Source organism: Typopeltis vanoorti, chromosome 2, assembly GCF_054136105.1.
Source record: "Typopeltis vanoorti isolate ZY-2024b chromosome 2, IOZ_Tvanoo_1.0, whole genome shotgun sequence".
NCBI classification, from domain to species: domain Eukaryota; kingdom Metazoa; phylum Arthropoda; class Arachnida; order Uropygi; family Thelyphonidae; genus Typopeltis; species Typopeltis vanoorti.
In genome coordinates this window covers 60,405,550-60,420,462 of record NC_143550.1, presented here as the reverse complement: position 1 = coordinate 60,420,462, position 14,913 = coordinate 60,405,550, and the positions used below count along the sequence as shown (strand labels likewise).

General features: G+C 35.0%; 1 protein-coding gene across 1 annotated transcript in view; it reads left to right on the top strand.

Moving 5' to 3' along the window:
• Nucleotides 1–14,913, top strand: part of LOC150109074 (protein arginine N-methyltransferase 3-like) — a 154,307-nt gene that overhangs the window by 89,773 nt on the left and 49,621 nt on the right. Inside the window, exon 8 of the mRNA XM_090405500.1 lies at nt 8,182–8,318. Within this exon, the coding sequence (XP_090261626.1) occupies nt 8,182–8,318 (137 nt within the window). The remainder of the gene's footprint in view (nt 1–8,181; nt 8,319–14,913) is intronic.

Genomic DNA, 14,913 nt, shown 5'->3' with positions numbered 1-14,913 from the left:
AACATTTACGGGGGAAAAAAAAAAAAAAAAAAAAAAAAACAGAACAAGGGAAATTGCCCGAAAGAGAACAAAAGAAATCACACGTGTGAAAAATCGAGAAAAACATCGATATTGCTATAAATTGAAGAAAAGAATTCACAAGAAATAAAATTTCGATACTGTTTGAAATTTTTGGGGTTCATTTTTGTAGGAAATATGTTTTAACTGCAATGAATATATAATTTCAAAGATAATAAGCCGAAAGGCTATTTTACTGGCGAATTTGTTAATTAAGAGGGAGATGTTCAAATCTCATTTTATTTTATAATTAAATCGGTAAAATAGCCTTTCGGCTTATTATCTTTGTAATTAACAATATTTAACAATATATAGTACACCACTTCGGCAATTCGATAGTAGAGGTATGTAAGTTTCTGTTCACTTAAAACCTTGATATTCCAGGTCTACTACTCACTGATGAGACCTCAAAAAAGGTTGAAACCGGTCTGGGTAGTGACCTCTTCTCATAATGAAAAACAATATATATACATCTCTTTGGAGCTGAGTTTTACATTATGAGAGAATATTAAAGTTAGTGACGGAGCTTACTCCACCTTTGCATGGAGTTGCCCTGGTGTTGTACTATCCAAGTGATCATTTTACACTTGGTTCTGCCGATAGTTTTTCGGCATTGAACTCTATGGGGGTCGATGGATTTCGACCCGAGTTTCGTACCTGGCTATCAAATAAAATGGGATTTAACATCTCCCTCTTAATGAATATATAATTTGTTAGGCTAACTTTCATGATAGTGGAATATGGAAAATATTTGCAGACCAGGAGGGGCATAACATAGGAATACGACTCCCACACAGGAAATGCCCAGACTACTCTAAGTGTGGCCACCACAGTGTCCCTTGAAAGTTGCTGTAATCAACCCCCCCCCCCCCAATACAACCTGGCAGAATTATTCACCAACTGATTGGGAAGCATCCCAAAGCGTTACCATTAGGTTCAGTTCTTTGTAGTATTTAGTCGCTGGTTTGCAGAAATTGTTATACTGCTGTATCCATGAATACAGCAGGTGCTGACTCCCGAGTTAATTGTGATTTGGAGAATTCAGCAAGACCATCAACCTCACATTATTTGTGAAGAATGGATATGGAGAAATTAAAGACCTCTGGAGAAAAAAAAAAAAAAGTGAAGCAGTAGCCACTTCATGCCTCTAATGAGCAGTGGTGCTTCACTAAACAGATAAAAGTTATATACCACCTGGAGATCTAGTTAGCATTTCCTCCAACCAGGAAAGATATGCCAATAAAGTACTCACTTAACAGAGATCCACAGATCGGGTCTCTTCTTCCTCACTTGTTCTCTCAGTTTGGCCAGAACCTCAAGGTAATAATGTTGGTTAACTGTCTGACACCCTCTGGTACCCATTCAACCATTACCATGCCATTGATACGTACATGATTTATCTTTTGATTGATATATCTTTGATGTATATCAATATATATCAAAAGATATATCAATGATATATATATATATATATATATATATCATTGATATATCTTTTGACTTGCTCGTTCTTGCTTTTTTCATTCTCGATGACTTGGGAGTTTCCAGTGCATCGATTATCTCTGAAATCCGCATTGAACGGCACCCATTTTCAGTCAGTGGAGGAGATAAAGGAGAAAACAGCAGCACTACTGGAGTAGATAACACCTGATGACTTGCAGCACTGCTTCCAACAATGGAAAATTCATATGCAATGGTCTATAGATAGAGGAGCGGAGTATGTTGAAGGGGACAACAATTAAGTTGTACAATTATAATAATAAACCACATTTTTGCAACCAGTCTCGTTATTTATAGCCATACCTCATATATAAATATCCTGCCATGGTAATGAATGTTTGCAGTTTTCTTTAGGTGGAAGATGAATTTCATCATCTGGTGTTAGACAACTTACCCACTTATTGAGTTCTAGAGCAGGATTTTTGAACTGTGTAAAAAATAAATAAATAAAATACAGAAACAAATAATAAAAAAAAAATCCTTAGCTTACCTATGGTACTAACTGAGTACAGGTTTGCAACCTTTTATGTGTTGGAGACATGGATATTGCATATATAAAAGTCAAATGGATATGTGATGAGAATGTTAAAACAGATGGATAAATAGAGTGGATACTAAGAAAACTGGAAATTGAAGACCAGATAAACTAGCAGTAAGATGCAATGATAAGATAAAAATATGTTATGGACATTTATGGAGGAGGAGAGATGCACAGGTACAGCTAAAATGTAAACAGCATAGAGTGGCTTTCATCTACTAGTGAGCTGAAGAAAGCTGTTGAAAATGAAGAGAGATAATAAACTGAGAAGAAATCAGTAGTCCGTGGGAAGTGGTCATGGAAGTTATTACTCACTGCACCACTAGTCACCTGTTTTTGTCTCGATTCTGCCCCCTCCATAACCACTTTTTTCATAGTTGTCCAGCAGCCACCCTCTTATCCACTTAACCAGTCATATCCGTCCCCATTTGTTCTGATTTGTGTAACTGTTCCATGTGATATTCTGTCAAATACCTTTGCAAAATCCAGCAAAATCATTGTGTAGCCATTTCCTTTATCTCCAACTCAGCTGTTACTCTATTATAAAAAGTTAGTAAATTACTAAGGCATGAACAACCCTTTACAAAGCATGTTGGCCCTCATACAGTACCATATTTTTATCTACCCATTCTTGAATTCTCTTTTTTTAACAATTTTTCTAGTACTTTTACTACCATGCCTGAGATACTGATTGGTCTATAATTTGCTACTGTAGAACTTCCCTTATGCAAAGGAATAATTTTGCCCTCTTTCTACTTCCTTGGAACTCTACCAGAGCTGAGACCTTAAACAGCATAGTCAAAGGCATTGCCAGTTCCTTTTCACATTCTTGCAAAACCCTAGCTGATATCCCATCTAATCCCACAGCATTGTTTACATTGAGATTCTGCAATATCCTAAGCACCTCCAATTCATCCACCTCTGTTCCCACATTAGTGTCTGTCACATAGGTTAAAGCAGTAGTAACCTCACTAGGAAGATATATGCTTGCAAAGTTATTACTCAGTAAGTCAACTATTTTATCTGCTTCTGTCTCCTCTTGACCATCATCACTCATTAAGGTTAATCTTCCATAGCTATTCTTCCTCTTACTTGCCACATAATGAAAGACCTCGTTGGGATTTTCCTTAGCCTGTGCGACTAAATTCTTCTTATAATCTGAATTGGCCTTCCTTGCCATGCTGGACACGTTTCTGTTTATATACCCTCTGCAGCATTTTCTTCTTCTGCAGCTGATGCTTAATGATATTACTCATCCCTCTAACTATTACCCGATTAACCCTCCTTAACCTAGGTACACAATTTAACGCTGCTTTCTCTAGATGCTCTTAACTATATCCCATGCACTACTAACATCCTTACCCTGCACCTCTTTTTAAGATTAATACAGATTTAAGCTTTTTCTTAAGCATGTCATAATCACCTGCCTTTTCCACAATACCCCTTGTTGATAGAATATTCCTCATGTTTTACACTCTCCCAAGTCAAGATCGCACTTTCACCAATTGGAGGCAATGTTATCACCTTGGTTATGGATAGATCTTCTGATCCTGTGACCAGGTCCAATACTCTCCCACCCCAGTCCCCCTCCATCACATGCTGCCTTAAGTAATTATCCCTCAACAGGTGTATAAATTCTATTTCCTTTCTGCCATGTGATCTTTTCTTCCTTCCAGTCTTTATCTCCATAGTTGAAGTCCCCCATAATAATCATTAGACCTGTGCTCATTGTATTAATTTGGTGATGCACGTCTTCCAGATCATCTGTGGAACTCCATAGTCTATACAACAACCAACTGTATATTTTAACCTAAGTGGTCTTAATCTCACACCAGATTGCTTCAAATGAACAGCCACTATCCCACCTGTCTCCTATTTTTTTTGGTTGCAATTCATCTGCTATCATAGCAGTACTCCTCCCACCATCCTGTCTTCTCTATTTCCCTGAAAATACTAAACCTTCTCATTCTATCTCTGTAACTACATCATATATTGTTAGCCAAGTCTATAACCTCACCAAAAGTTATATGCCTATAACTTTTGGCAAGGTTGCACTAACCAATGCCAAAAACTCTTCCTCTAGTTCTTCCTGATACTTCTGGCATTTTAGTATATAGAATATAATATAGAAACATAATAACATAATATAATATATATAATATAGAAACGGCAACATCCCTTTACTTTCTGAATTGACTACCCTATTCAATATATTTGCTTGAGAGACTAGATTCTTCACTTGGTATTCTCACACTCACTCGCTTCATGGGTGCCTTCACACAACTCACTTGCTTCCACTCTAGTTGCTTAAGTTTCCCTGAATTTGCACGTCATCATGCTCGGTGAGTGAACAAAGCTCTCTCCAGACACCTAACGCCAAAACCATTCAGATGCAGCCCATCTGCATTGTACAAATCCTTCTTTCCATCAAACAGAGACCACAGATCCACAAATTCTATATCATTCCTTTTGCACAATCTATGTATAAACTCATTGGCTATCAGTGCCCTCCTCAGTTTGTCTCTATCATAGCATGGTAGGAGACTTACAATCTTCACCTTCTCACTGTTTAGTTTTGGCTCTTTTAATAACTCTTTACATCCTTCCTCATAGACTACTTCTCGCCTCCCAAATCTTTGGTACCAACCAAGACAATCACTTTCTTCAACTTACATTTTTGACATCCTAATGGCATGGCTAACATCTTGAATTTTTGCTCCAGGGAAACACGATTTGGTCATACTTTCATTAAGTACTCCCCTGATTATTGAGTCTCCATACATACTTTTCTCCTTAACTTGTTTTTCTTGTTTGTTCAGTCGGTCTTTATTATTCATTCGGATCATCTACTTCTTTCTTTTTTCAGCCTTGCTTAACTCTTGCTGCTTTTGCAGTTTTTCAATTTCGCACCTTGTCCTTTAAAGGATAACATTTAAGCACGCTATTTCTTTATTGATATCCATTTTGTTCTCCTCTATTTCCATGGCCTCATGTTCAACATTATTAACATAATTTCCCATCTGTATCATCGGTATTTGTTGCATTCTCGTCACTTAATACACTTTTAAAACAGTTAATACATACTCTCTCCCCAATTTCAATTTCCTTCCACATATTCTTTAATTTTCTCAACACATATATTTCACATATGCTGCACTGAATAATATCCCACAAATATAAATCACCGGACAGTGTGGTCTTTGCCCCCATTGTTCATCGCGTTGGTGCCATGCCGACAATATCACAATAAATATCACAATTAAAATGTTATAAATATACCAATACTCTAAAAACTCAAAAAATTTACACTAATACACTATAATACTCTAATTTTCTGATGAAAAAAGCACAACAAAACAGATAAAAATCACTAATTTCACATGAGCATCAAATTACATGACCACTCTCAATATGAAACCGGAATCCATAAAAATAAAAAATAAAATAAAAAAAAAAGTAGAATAAATTACAGGGTAAATGGATGAACAGAACTTTAAAGCAAGTGGTATAAAAACTATATAAAAATAAAATTTATTGAATCAATATTGGAAAAATGTCATGGCTAGGCTCAGGAGCAGTGTAAAGAGCAGGCTAGGAGAATGACATAGTAAGAAAGGAGAAATCAGACTATGAAAAGAAATCGGCTGAACAGGCCAAAAAAATCTGGGTGTATTCTTTCACTATGCAGTAAAAAAGAAGAATGACCATAAAAGGATAATCTTTGTGAATGTACAGGAAATAGTTATTAAGTAATCACTTTGGTAAGGTATGCATTCCAGTATATCTTTCCAAAGGACAGGGAATAAGAATGAGAGTCCATTAGTTCTTTGAAGTTAAGGTGGAACTAAATGAAAAGATAGAGGTAGACGAAGCGGAAGTATTAAAGATATTGAAAGAGCTTGATGCAAACAGAAGTGTGATTGGACAGGATATCAGCACAGATGATATTCTGTCTAATCACACACAACAGTACTCCTAACTTGGTTGTTTAATTTGAGTCTAGCATAAGCACATTCCTACTAATAAGTGAAGGAAGAGCATGATAATTCCATTATACAAGAGTGAAACTAAGGACTGATGCAGCCAATTATAGATCAGGCTATATCTTTGGAATAAGCAAGTATTAAAGTATTGAAGATGCTGGTTAGGACCTAAATTCACATGTGAGTAGACAGCTTTGATCCTTTATAAAGGACAGCATGGATTTTTTAAAGGATAAGTCTTGCTTTAGCAGTCTTCTTACTTTGTACAAGTCTGACATATTATGATGCTGCTGCTAGACTTTGCCACCATTTCACAGGATTCTACCTAGGAGATTATTATACAAACTTGGAGTGGGGGTATGCAAAATAGTCTTGTGACATGGATAGAAAAGTGGCTGACTGACAGGTATCAGAGAGTGATATATGGAAGTGCTGAGGAAAAAGAGAGTGACTAGAGCAGTGGCCCATGCAGAGAACCCTGTGTACCCCACTATATATTAATAATATTGCATACTGTCTGGAGAGGAATATCTATCCAGTTAATATGCATGATGCAAAGTTGGATCAGTGATAAAGCATATCTGATACAGAATCCTTGCAGGCTGACTTGAACAGAGATACTAACTTTAGCAATGAGGGAGTTATTATCTTACTATAAAAGGCTTTTATAAGACTTCATCTGGACTACTATGCTCTGATAATTTGCTTGAGGTCCATGGATATGAGTGAACAGTTAGAAAGATCTTGTGTCAGCTAAGATGATATCTGGCATGTGGAATTATGTATGTGAAAGCGTATTGAAAGAACATGTAGAATGTGCTACCAGTGGCATCTTCAATGTTTTAGGAAAAAGTATTTCCCATATGGAGGATGGGATAGAAACCATAATCAAGGATATGGCACTTTTCCAGATCACTTGTACTGTGTGTGTTATCCTAAAGGACACTTTTGCAATTAACTAGTGTAGATTTTTGAACAGAGCATCATGAGCCTGCTACAGCTGTACCAAATAGACATCCCTTCTGATTGTTTGATCAGAGGATAGAAGTTTGTCGTAGACAGTATCAGTTGCATTCTACTAGACCATGGAGCAAAATCTTTTGATGAATTATGGCTTCAGTTCATGTGGCACACAGATTCACTGGATGATAGGTTAAGTTCACTATTTGGTGTTTGCCACCCACACAGCCGTTTTCCATTTCACATCAATAATTGATCTAAAAATGTGAAGTAAAAGCAGTAGCAAGCATCTATTCCATTCAATTCAAATAAATAGTTTCATAGAGCCTCTGTAGCTCATTCGGTATAGACGAAGCCCTTTGGTCAGAAAGACCTACATTTGATTCCTCTCCATGATGTGAGGAAATTTTACCTAGTCTCTTTCGACTAAAGGTGAGTTAGCTGGTCTCATATGAAGGCAGAACATTTTTTCACCCTGAAACTCGAGGTTTTCATCTCTCAGAACAGGCAAATCAGCCCTGTGAGCACACACACGGAAATACATTCATAAAATATACTTAATCTCTCATTAGGAGGGCTCAGCCCATCCTAAAGGACGGGGGAAGGATGGGGAACCCCATACAAAATAAATAAATAAATAGTTATCATTCATATTCAGTTTTTCTTCAGGCATGTTAGATGCAAATCTGACTTAGTATTACCCTTCAGTTCATTGTCATCACCCAGTGCAAATTTTTTGAACCACCTTTGGGTCGTGCATTCACTTACCTGTGTATCTTCCTGGAATATTGTGGTTATGCTGGTATATCATTTGTGTTCCGTTTATACACATTAGATTAAACATGTTTAAATAACTGTAATCATAGTAGCCATTTTTGTCACTTTTCATTATTTTACCAACCTGCACTTCACACTTGTTAGTTATCAACTGACCCATTGTCACCCATACTTTCAAAAGTTCATGCATTGAGAGATGAGCATGATCAATAACCTTCATATAATTTTTGTCAGAATATTAAATTTGCAAGAACTGCACAATTTTTTTTTTTTTTAGTCATCATGGCATTTGTGATTTTTTTTCTTTTTCTTTTTCAAGCATACCTTTCATCTGTGTTGTCTAATATAATACATCCATGCTTATAGATATTCAGAAATATGTGAATTTTTGGGACAATGTCTATGGCTATAAGATGTCATGCATAAAACAGAAAATATTGAGAGAGCCTACCATTCAGCTGGTAAAGCCTGAAAGTATTTGCTGTGAACCTGTTGTTATAAAGGTAAAAATTATTGTTTTTGTTATGTTTTTCAAATGTTAAAGTAATTTGAGGTTTTTGAAATAATTTGTCTTGTTTTTCAAAAGAGTTTAAAACATATATTTTGAACTGTATAATTATGAAAGTGTACATCACTAGAGGCTTCCATGGTATAGCATTTCTTTTTTTTGGGGGGGGGGGAGAAGAGATTCCAGATATGGGCCTTTATTACCATTGTGCCCCTTGAATAAGCTCATAAACAAAATGGAAGTTAATCATAATTATATATATTATGAGCAAATATTTTTTAATCCCACAGGCACAAAAGGTTGCTGAACATATAGCATTAATATCTTCTGTGGGCAGGAGGTTAAAGAGAAAAGAAACTTACAGATGTTATTTTTGAATAATTGAAAGTTGTAGCTCATAAGATAGACATAAATGAAATGAAAAAGAAGGAGAAGATGATTCAGTAGTTTTGAGTTTGATTGCGATTGGATGTTGAGAAGATGCTACTATTATAGACTTAGCAGAATGTATATGACTGATAGATCTCAGTTTAGTAAAAAGTAAACAGTAGCTAAGGAAGTATGCCTGTATAAAAGGCATAAGACGGAAACAGACCATCTGCAGGAAAGGGCATCATTCATTAGTCAGTTGTCTTTTTATGAATTACATCAAGAATTTTTAGAGAGGATATTGATAGATTAGCTTGTGTTATTTGATAGGAGTCCCTAGATCTCCAGTCTCAGTTCGTATTTTGAATTAAGATAGTATAATTTGGCTATTAAATTTTAGCCAGATATCCTGTCCTTACCTTCATGTGATGTGTTCCATTAGTAGGTATGCACTAGGCCCTGAACGAATGAAGATGGGCTGGCAATTTGGGACTTAGCTAACCAAATTATACTAATCTATTGGCTTAAACCAAAAATAAACATAATGGTATAACATGATAAGATTTCATGCCAGATGGGGCATTCACTTAAACAAGTTAAACTGTTTTGATCAGGAATCAGGATGAACTCATTACTCAGCATCTAGAAGAAGAACAAATCCAGTGTTAAAAGAACTGAAAATAGGAAACATTAACATAAGGAGTATGAATGGAAAGGAAATTGAACTTGCAGAGGAACTTGAAAAATACCATGTGGACATAATTGGCATTACTGAGACAAAGAAGACTAAAACAGGTGGTAGCCTACAAATAATAATTATAGGATGTTATATGTGGACAATAATAATCAAGGAAAGAAAAGAGTAGTGAAAGCATTCAAAACCAAACATGGAAGATAAACTTCTCGATTGGAAACAAATTTCAAGTAGTTATGTGGGAAAACTTCAAAATGAGGAAATCTGCAATGAAACTTATTTGTGTCTGTGGTCTCACAGAAGGCTCTAAAGAAGAAGTGGAGGAATTTTTTGAGACATTTAGAGCAGACAGCTGACATAAAAGTAAGAGAAATGAATCCTTCCAGGCGTATAGAACAGTTTTGGAAAATTTGGGAGAAAAGGTCGAGACTAATAATAATGGTAAGTATCCACTGGATTTCTGCTCAGAATATGGACTAGCTCGTGTCAGGACAAAATTACACGGGATAAAATTACACATAGATAAAAATACACTAAGAAAAAAAATTAAAAATCAAAAATACATAAGTAAAGAAAAATTAAGTGCGACGTAATAAATTTCGTGATTAATTTTTTTAAATTAATTTTTAATTTACCCATGGCTGATTTTGAGTACGGCGTTAGTAATAAAGGTGGTCAAATTATAATTTACAAAGGATTTGAGTTTGTTCATCACCATGAACCTGCTATCAGAACTATTCATTGGCGTTGTGCAAAGTTTAAAACTTTACATTGTCGATTGCTGCTCCATACCAGAGACAACAAGATTATCCGTGAGTCTTCAGAACACTGTCATGTTAATAGGACCTTTAAATCTGAAGCTAATCAACTTGCAAATCAAATGAAAAGAAAAATGTCGAATCCAGGCACAACGGCTCATGCAATTATAGCTAACAGTTTAGTGACTGTATCAGATGGATTAAAAATGTGCCTACCGAAGAAGAGCTCCATGACGAGGCGATTAAATAGATCCAAAGCTAAAACAATCGGAAACATTCTGTCAAATCCAGATAACAAAAATTTTGAAATACCAGAGAAGTACTCTAAATGGATTATTCTTGTTTCCAGGGCAGAAGATCCAGAATGTATAATACTAATTGGTCATAATACTCTTCTACATCAACTTGTAGTTAACGATTTTTGGCTAACAGATGGTACATTTAAAGTGGTTCCAGAAATATATTATCAATTATACAGTATTCATGTCAAATATGATTCAGGCATCGCTTTTCCTTGTCTACTGGCTCTTCTACCAGGGAAAAAGGAAGAAATATACGTGAAGATGCTGAACATGTTACTGGAAAAAATTCCTCAAGCTTGACCATGAAAAATTTTGACTGATTTTGAAAGCAGCAATGAATGCTTTCTGTACTGTATTTGAAAACATCGAAATTGGTGGCTGCTTTTTCTACTTATCACAATCTATTATATGCAAAGTAAATGAATGTGGACTAAAATCTCTATATGAATCCAATCAGTCATTTGCAGTAAAATGTTACACATTAAAATGTTACAATCACTTGCACTTTTACCAGAAGAAGTGTTAGAAATATTTTTAGAAGTTGCTGATCTGTTCTCTAATTTAGACGAATATAATGAACAAATTGAGCAAGTTCTCCTTTACTTCGAACGTACATGTATTCAAGGTCGACAGCTCAGGAACGGCACTTATAGACAACCTCTATTCAATATTTCTACTTGGAACCATAGACACTCTGTATAGCTAGAACTATGAATTGTATTGAAGGATGTTATTATGGACTTCAGTCGCTCTTTCAGTATTCCCATCCAACTGTTTGGAAATTTTGGATAACATTGTTAAAGAATTATCTTTACAACATACAAACTATTTGCAGCATTTAACTGGTCAACGAAACCCAGGACGTCGTAGGTACATTTCGTTAAAACAGCATATTTCAAATATTGTACAAAATTACAACTCTAATAGACGATTGGATTTTTTACGTTTTATAACTTATATGACTTAGTGTTGCAATATTAAGAAAGTTTGTGTTTAATTTGACAACAAAATATTAATAATATTGTAATTGAATTAAAGTCAACAGGTAGGTCTTATGAAGTATTACAAAATTAACGGAACTCTTATCTGAAAATAAATATAAAAATCATCATAAAAATTTAAAAACTCTAAAGTAAAAAACTTTGGTGTGAATATTCAAATTTGTGTAATTTTTTCTTAGTGTATTTTTATCTATATGTAATTTCATCCTTGTGTAATTTTGGCAGTGTAATTTTATCCCGTGTAATTTTAACATGTAACCGGACTAGCCATTACTAACACCATATTCCAACATAAAGATGTGCACAAGTTCACTTACTATGTTATTGTTGATAGTGGCATTTTCATGCTGGTTATGAATGCAAGAATATACAGAGGATGTGAATTGGAAGTTATCATCACTATAAGCAAACTGTGAAGAAAGCACTAATTGAATGATTGATTTAGGGAGGCATGTAGTGAAGTTTTCTGCAAGCATAGAAGGAACACCATGGTGTATACATCAAGTAGTCCTGTAAATAAAGAAAGCATACCAAAATTTGCTAGCAAATAAGTTTGGCAGATGCTGTAAAAGAATACACAGAAAAATATAAGAGAGCTAAGCTGTGTGTAAAAGTAGTTAAACAAAAGTTATGGGGAAGACCAGTTAGAAAAGAGAAGACAAATTTTTTTAGGAAATCCACTATGAGTAGATTTGCATAAATAATAAATAACCAGGTTTTGATGTTATTTATTAACACTAGATGTATTTCCTTGATATGTTTCACTCTCTATATGGCTGACAGCATCTTCAGGAGGTTATTTAACATAAACAAAAAACTAGTTTCCCAACAGCTGTTATTTCTATAAATTGAAAAGACTGGAATGATAATTTAATCAGGTGCATCCTTAGGCACGTTATGTGTAGAGTGTACATTTGTGTAAACTCTGTACGGTGTTGCTGGCATAGAGGAGATCTTGAACGTTACACATATTAATTAATAATTTCCAAATGTTGTGAAGGATCATTTCTTGGTTTCTATTTATGTACCTTTTGAGCAAATGACCTCTGAAGAGTCCTTGAACAAACTGTTGAAATAATTCTCTTCAGTAAGGCATGGAGGATGCTTACCAGTTTCATGTGTGACATTTTTTGAGGATGTGTGCTGCTTTTTTTTTTTCCTCTTTTGTTTTCAACATTTATCAGAAACTTATTTTCTGATGAATCATCCCTTGATAACCCAAATAATTAAATACAAAGACACGGTATCCGTACCATACATTGGCAATGCCTCATGAAAAACAGCCCAAATATTAAAATCAGAGAACCATCAAAAAGCCTTCAAACCAGTTAGCATCTTGTGGAGTATACAAGATTCCGTGTTCTTGTGGAAAGATGTCCATACATCAAACTGGGAGAAGTTATGACATCTGTAAAAAAGAACATGTAAGCGATTTCGAAAACAAAAGGGGAAAAAAAAGCAGACTCACAGTGCATATCCTCAAAAAACGTCACACACAAAATTAGCAAGCATCCTCCATGCCTTATTTAGAAGAGAACTATTTCAATGGTTTGTTCAAGGACTCTTCAAAGGTCATTTGCTCAAAAGGTACACTAAACAGAAACCTAGAAATGATCCTTCACAATATTTGGAAATTATTAATTAATATGTGTAACATTCAAAACCTTCCCTATATCAACATTGACATGCAGAGTTTACACAACAGTGTAGAGACAACAGGTAACATACCTAATGATATAACGATACACATTATCGAACTGTTATTCCATTCTTTTCAATTCATAGAAATAGCAGCTGTTGGGAAACGTTTAGTTTTTTTTGTCGGATTTTATTGAAGATGCTGTCAGCCATATAGACAGCAAAGCATGTCAAGGAAATACATTTAGTGTTAATAAAAAAACATATAAAAGTTAAAACCTGATTAATTATTATTCATAGAAGACAAGTATCAGGAGGGTGGCAAAATGTTTTTGAGGCTATTGAAAAAAAAAGCTTAGAAATGGAAAAAAAGAAGTAAAAGGAATTAAAGATGATTTTTGTGACATTAAAACTGAAGATAAAAATTCTCAAAACTTAGGCATAATCCACACTCTAAAGAATAGAGCAATTTCTATTATACAAAATGATGACCAACTCGAGACAGAATTCCAGGCTCTCTCTCTCTCTCTCTTTTTTTTTTTTTTTTTTTTCTTCCCTCAATGGCTATTCCAAGAAAATAGTTGAATAGGATTTTATTTTTGAACTCTTTCACTCCCAATAACCAGATTATCCAATACAGAGACGCCATCATAATACCAGATGTTGGAAGTTTATCAATATAAATAGCATCTTGTTTCAAAGATCACAACACCAGAGTAACTTTTAAACCTATTCTGTTTGTAGCCTCCTGAGGTCTTCATGCATATGTGTAAACCACATGTTACAAATGTTGACCATAAAAATAAACAAAGACAGATCTCATTTGGCTAGCCATACTTTTAATATTTTAGGTGGTGAAACTAGTCATTGTAATTTAATTATGTAATGACTAATAAATTCCTGTGTTTTATAAATTGTTTTAGTCGTAAAACCTTCTCTATTTAAAATAACTGACATAATTTTTGAAAACATTAATGCATTACTGCATACATGTATTGTAAACACATGACCAATAGGGTGTGATTTTTAGGTGTGGAGGAGGGGGGTTAAATCCAACTTATGTAAAATTCAAGTTATATGAAGTTTGTGGAATGTAACTCTTATGTTAGTCAGGGACTGCCTGTTCTCTGAAAGACTGTTATACAAAACAAACAGTGACAGAATATTGGTAGAAAATATTCCAGAAGAATGCAGACAGAAGTACATATTGGTACTTCAGGTAGAAAAAGTTATCAAAAGCCTAAAATGTGAAAAAAAGGAGTGCTCTGATTTTCCCTTTCAGTCATTTCTGCACCTAGGTGACTTTGTAGGCATTACCCACAAAGTATTCCTGGTGAGATGTTTTTATGGGGTAGTTCACTATTGCTTTCCCCAACCCCCCGAATTTTAGCCAGGCTCAGGACCAGCATATGACTGTAATCTATGTGCATTCATGGGACTGGTTTGCCTGTTCTGGGGGACGAAAAACCTGAGTTTCTGGGTGAAAAAACTCTCTACCTCCATATGAGACTGGCAACTCACCGTCAGGATTCACTGGGTTCGATTCACTGACAGGAATCGAACCCAGGTCTTTCCGACCAAAGGGATTCATCTATACTGACTGAGCTACAGTGGCTCTTAAAAGCAGCCAGAATAGATGATATGCAACTATAAATTTTCAAATATGGAGGTATGAAAGTTTTGCAATGACTGCATTACATAATTCAGAGGCCTTGGTCAAAAAGGTTATATTCCAGATGACTGGAGTAGAGCTCTCATAGTTCCCATTTTTAAAAAAGAAATTAGAAAAGAAAGTGTTTCAGGTAAGATTTAAGATTTGAGAAGAAGT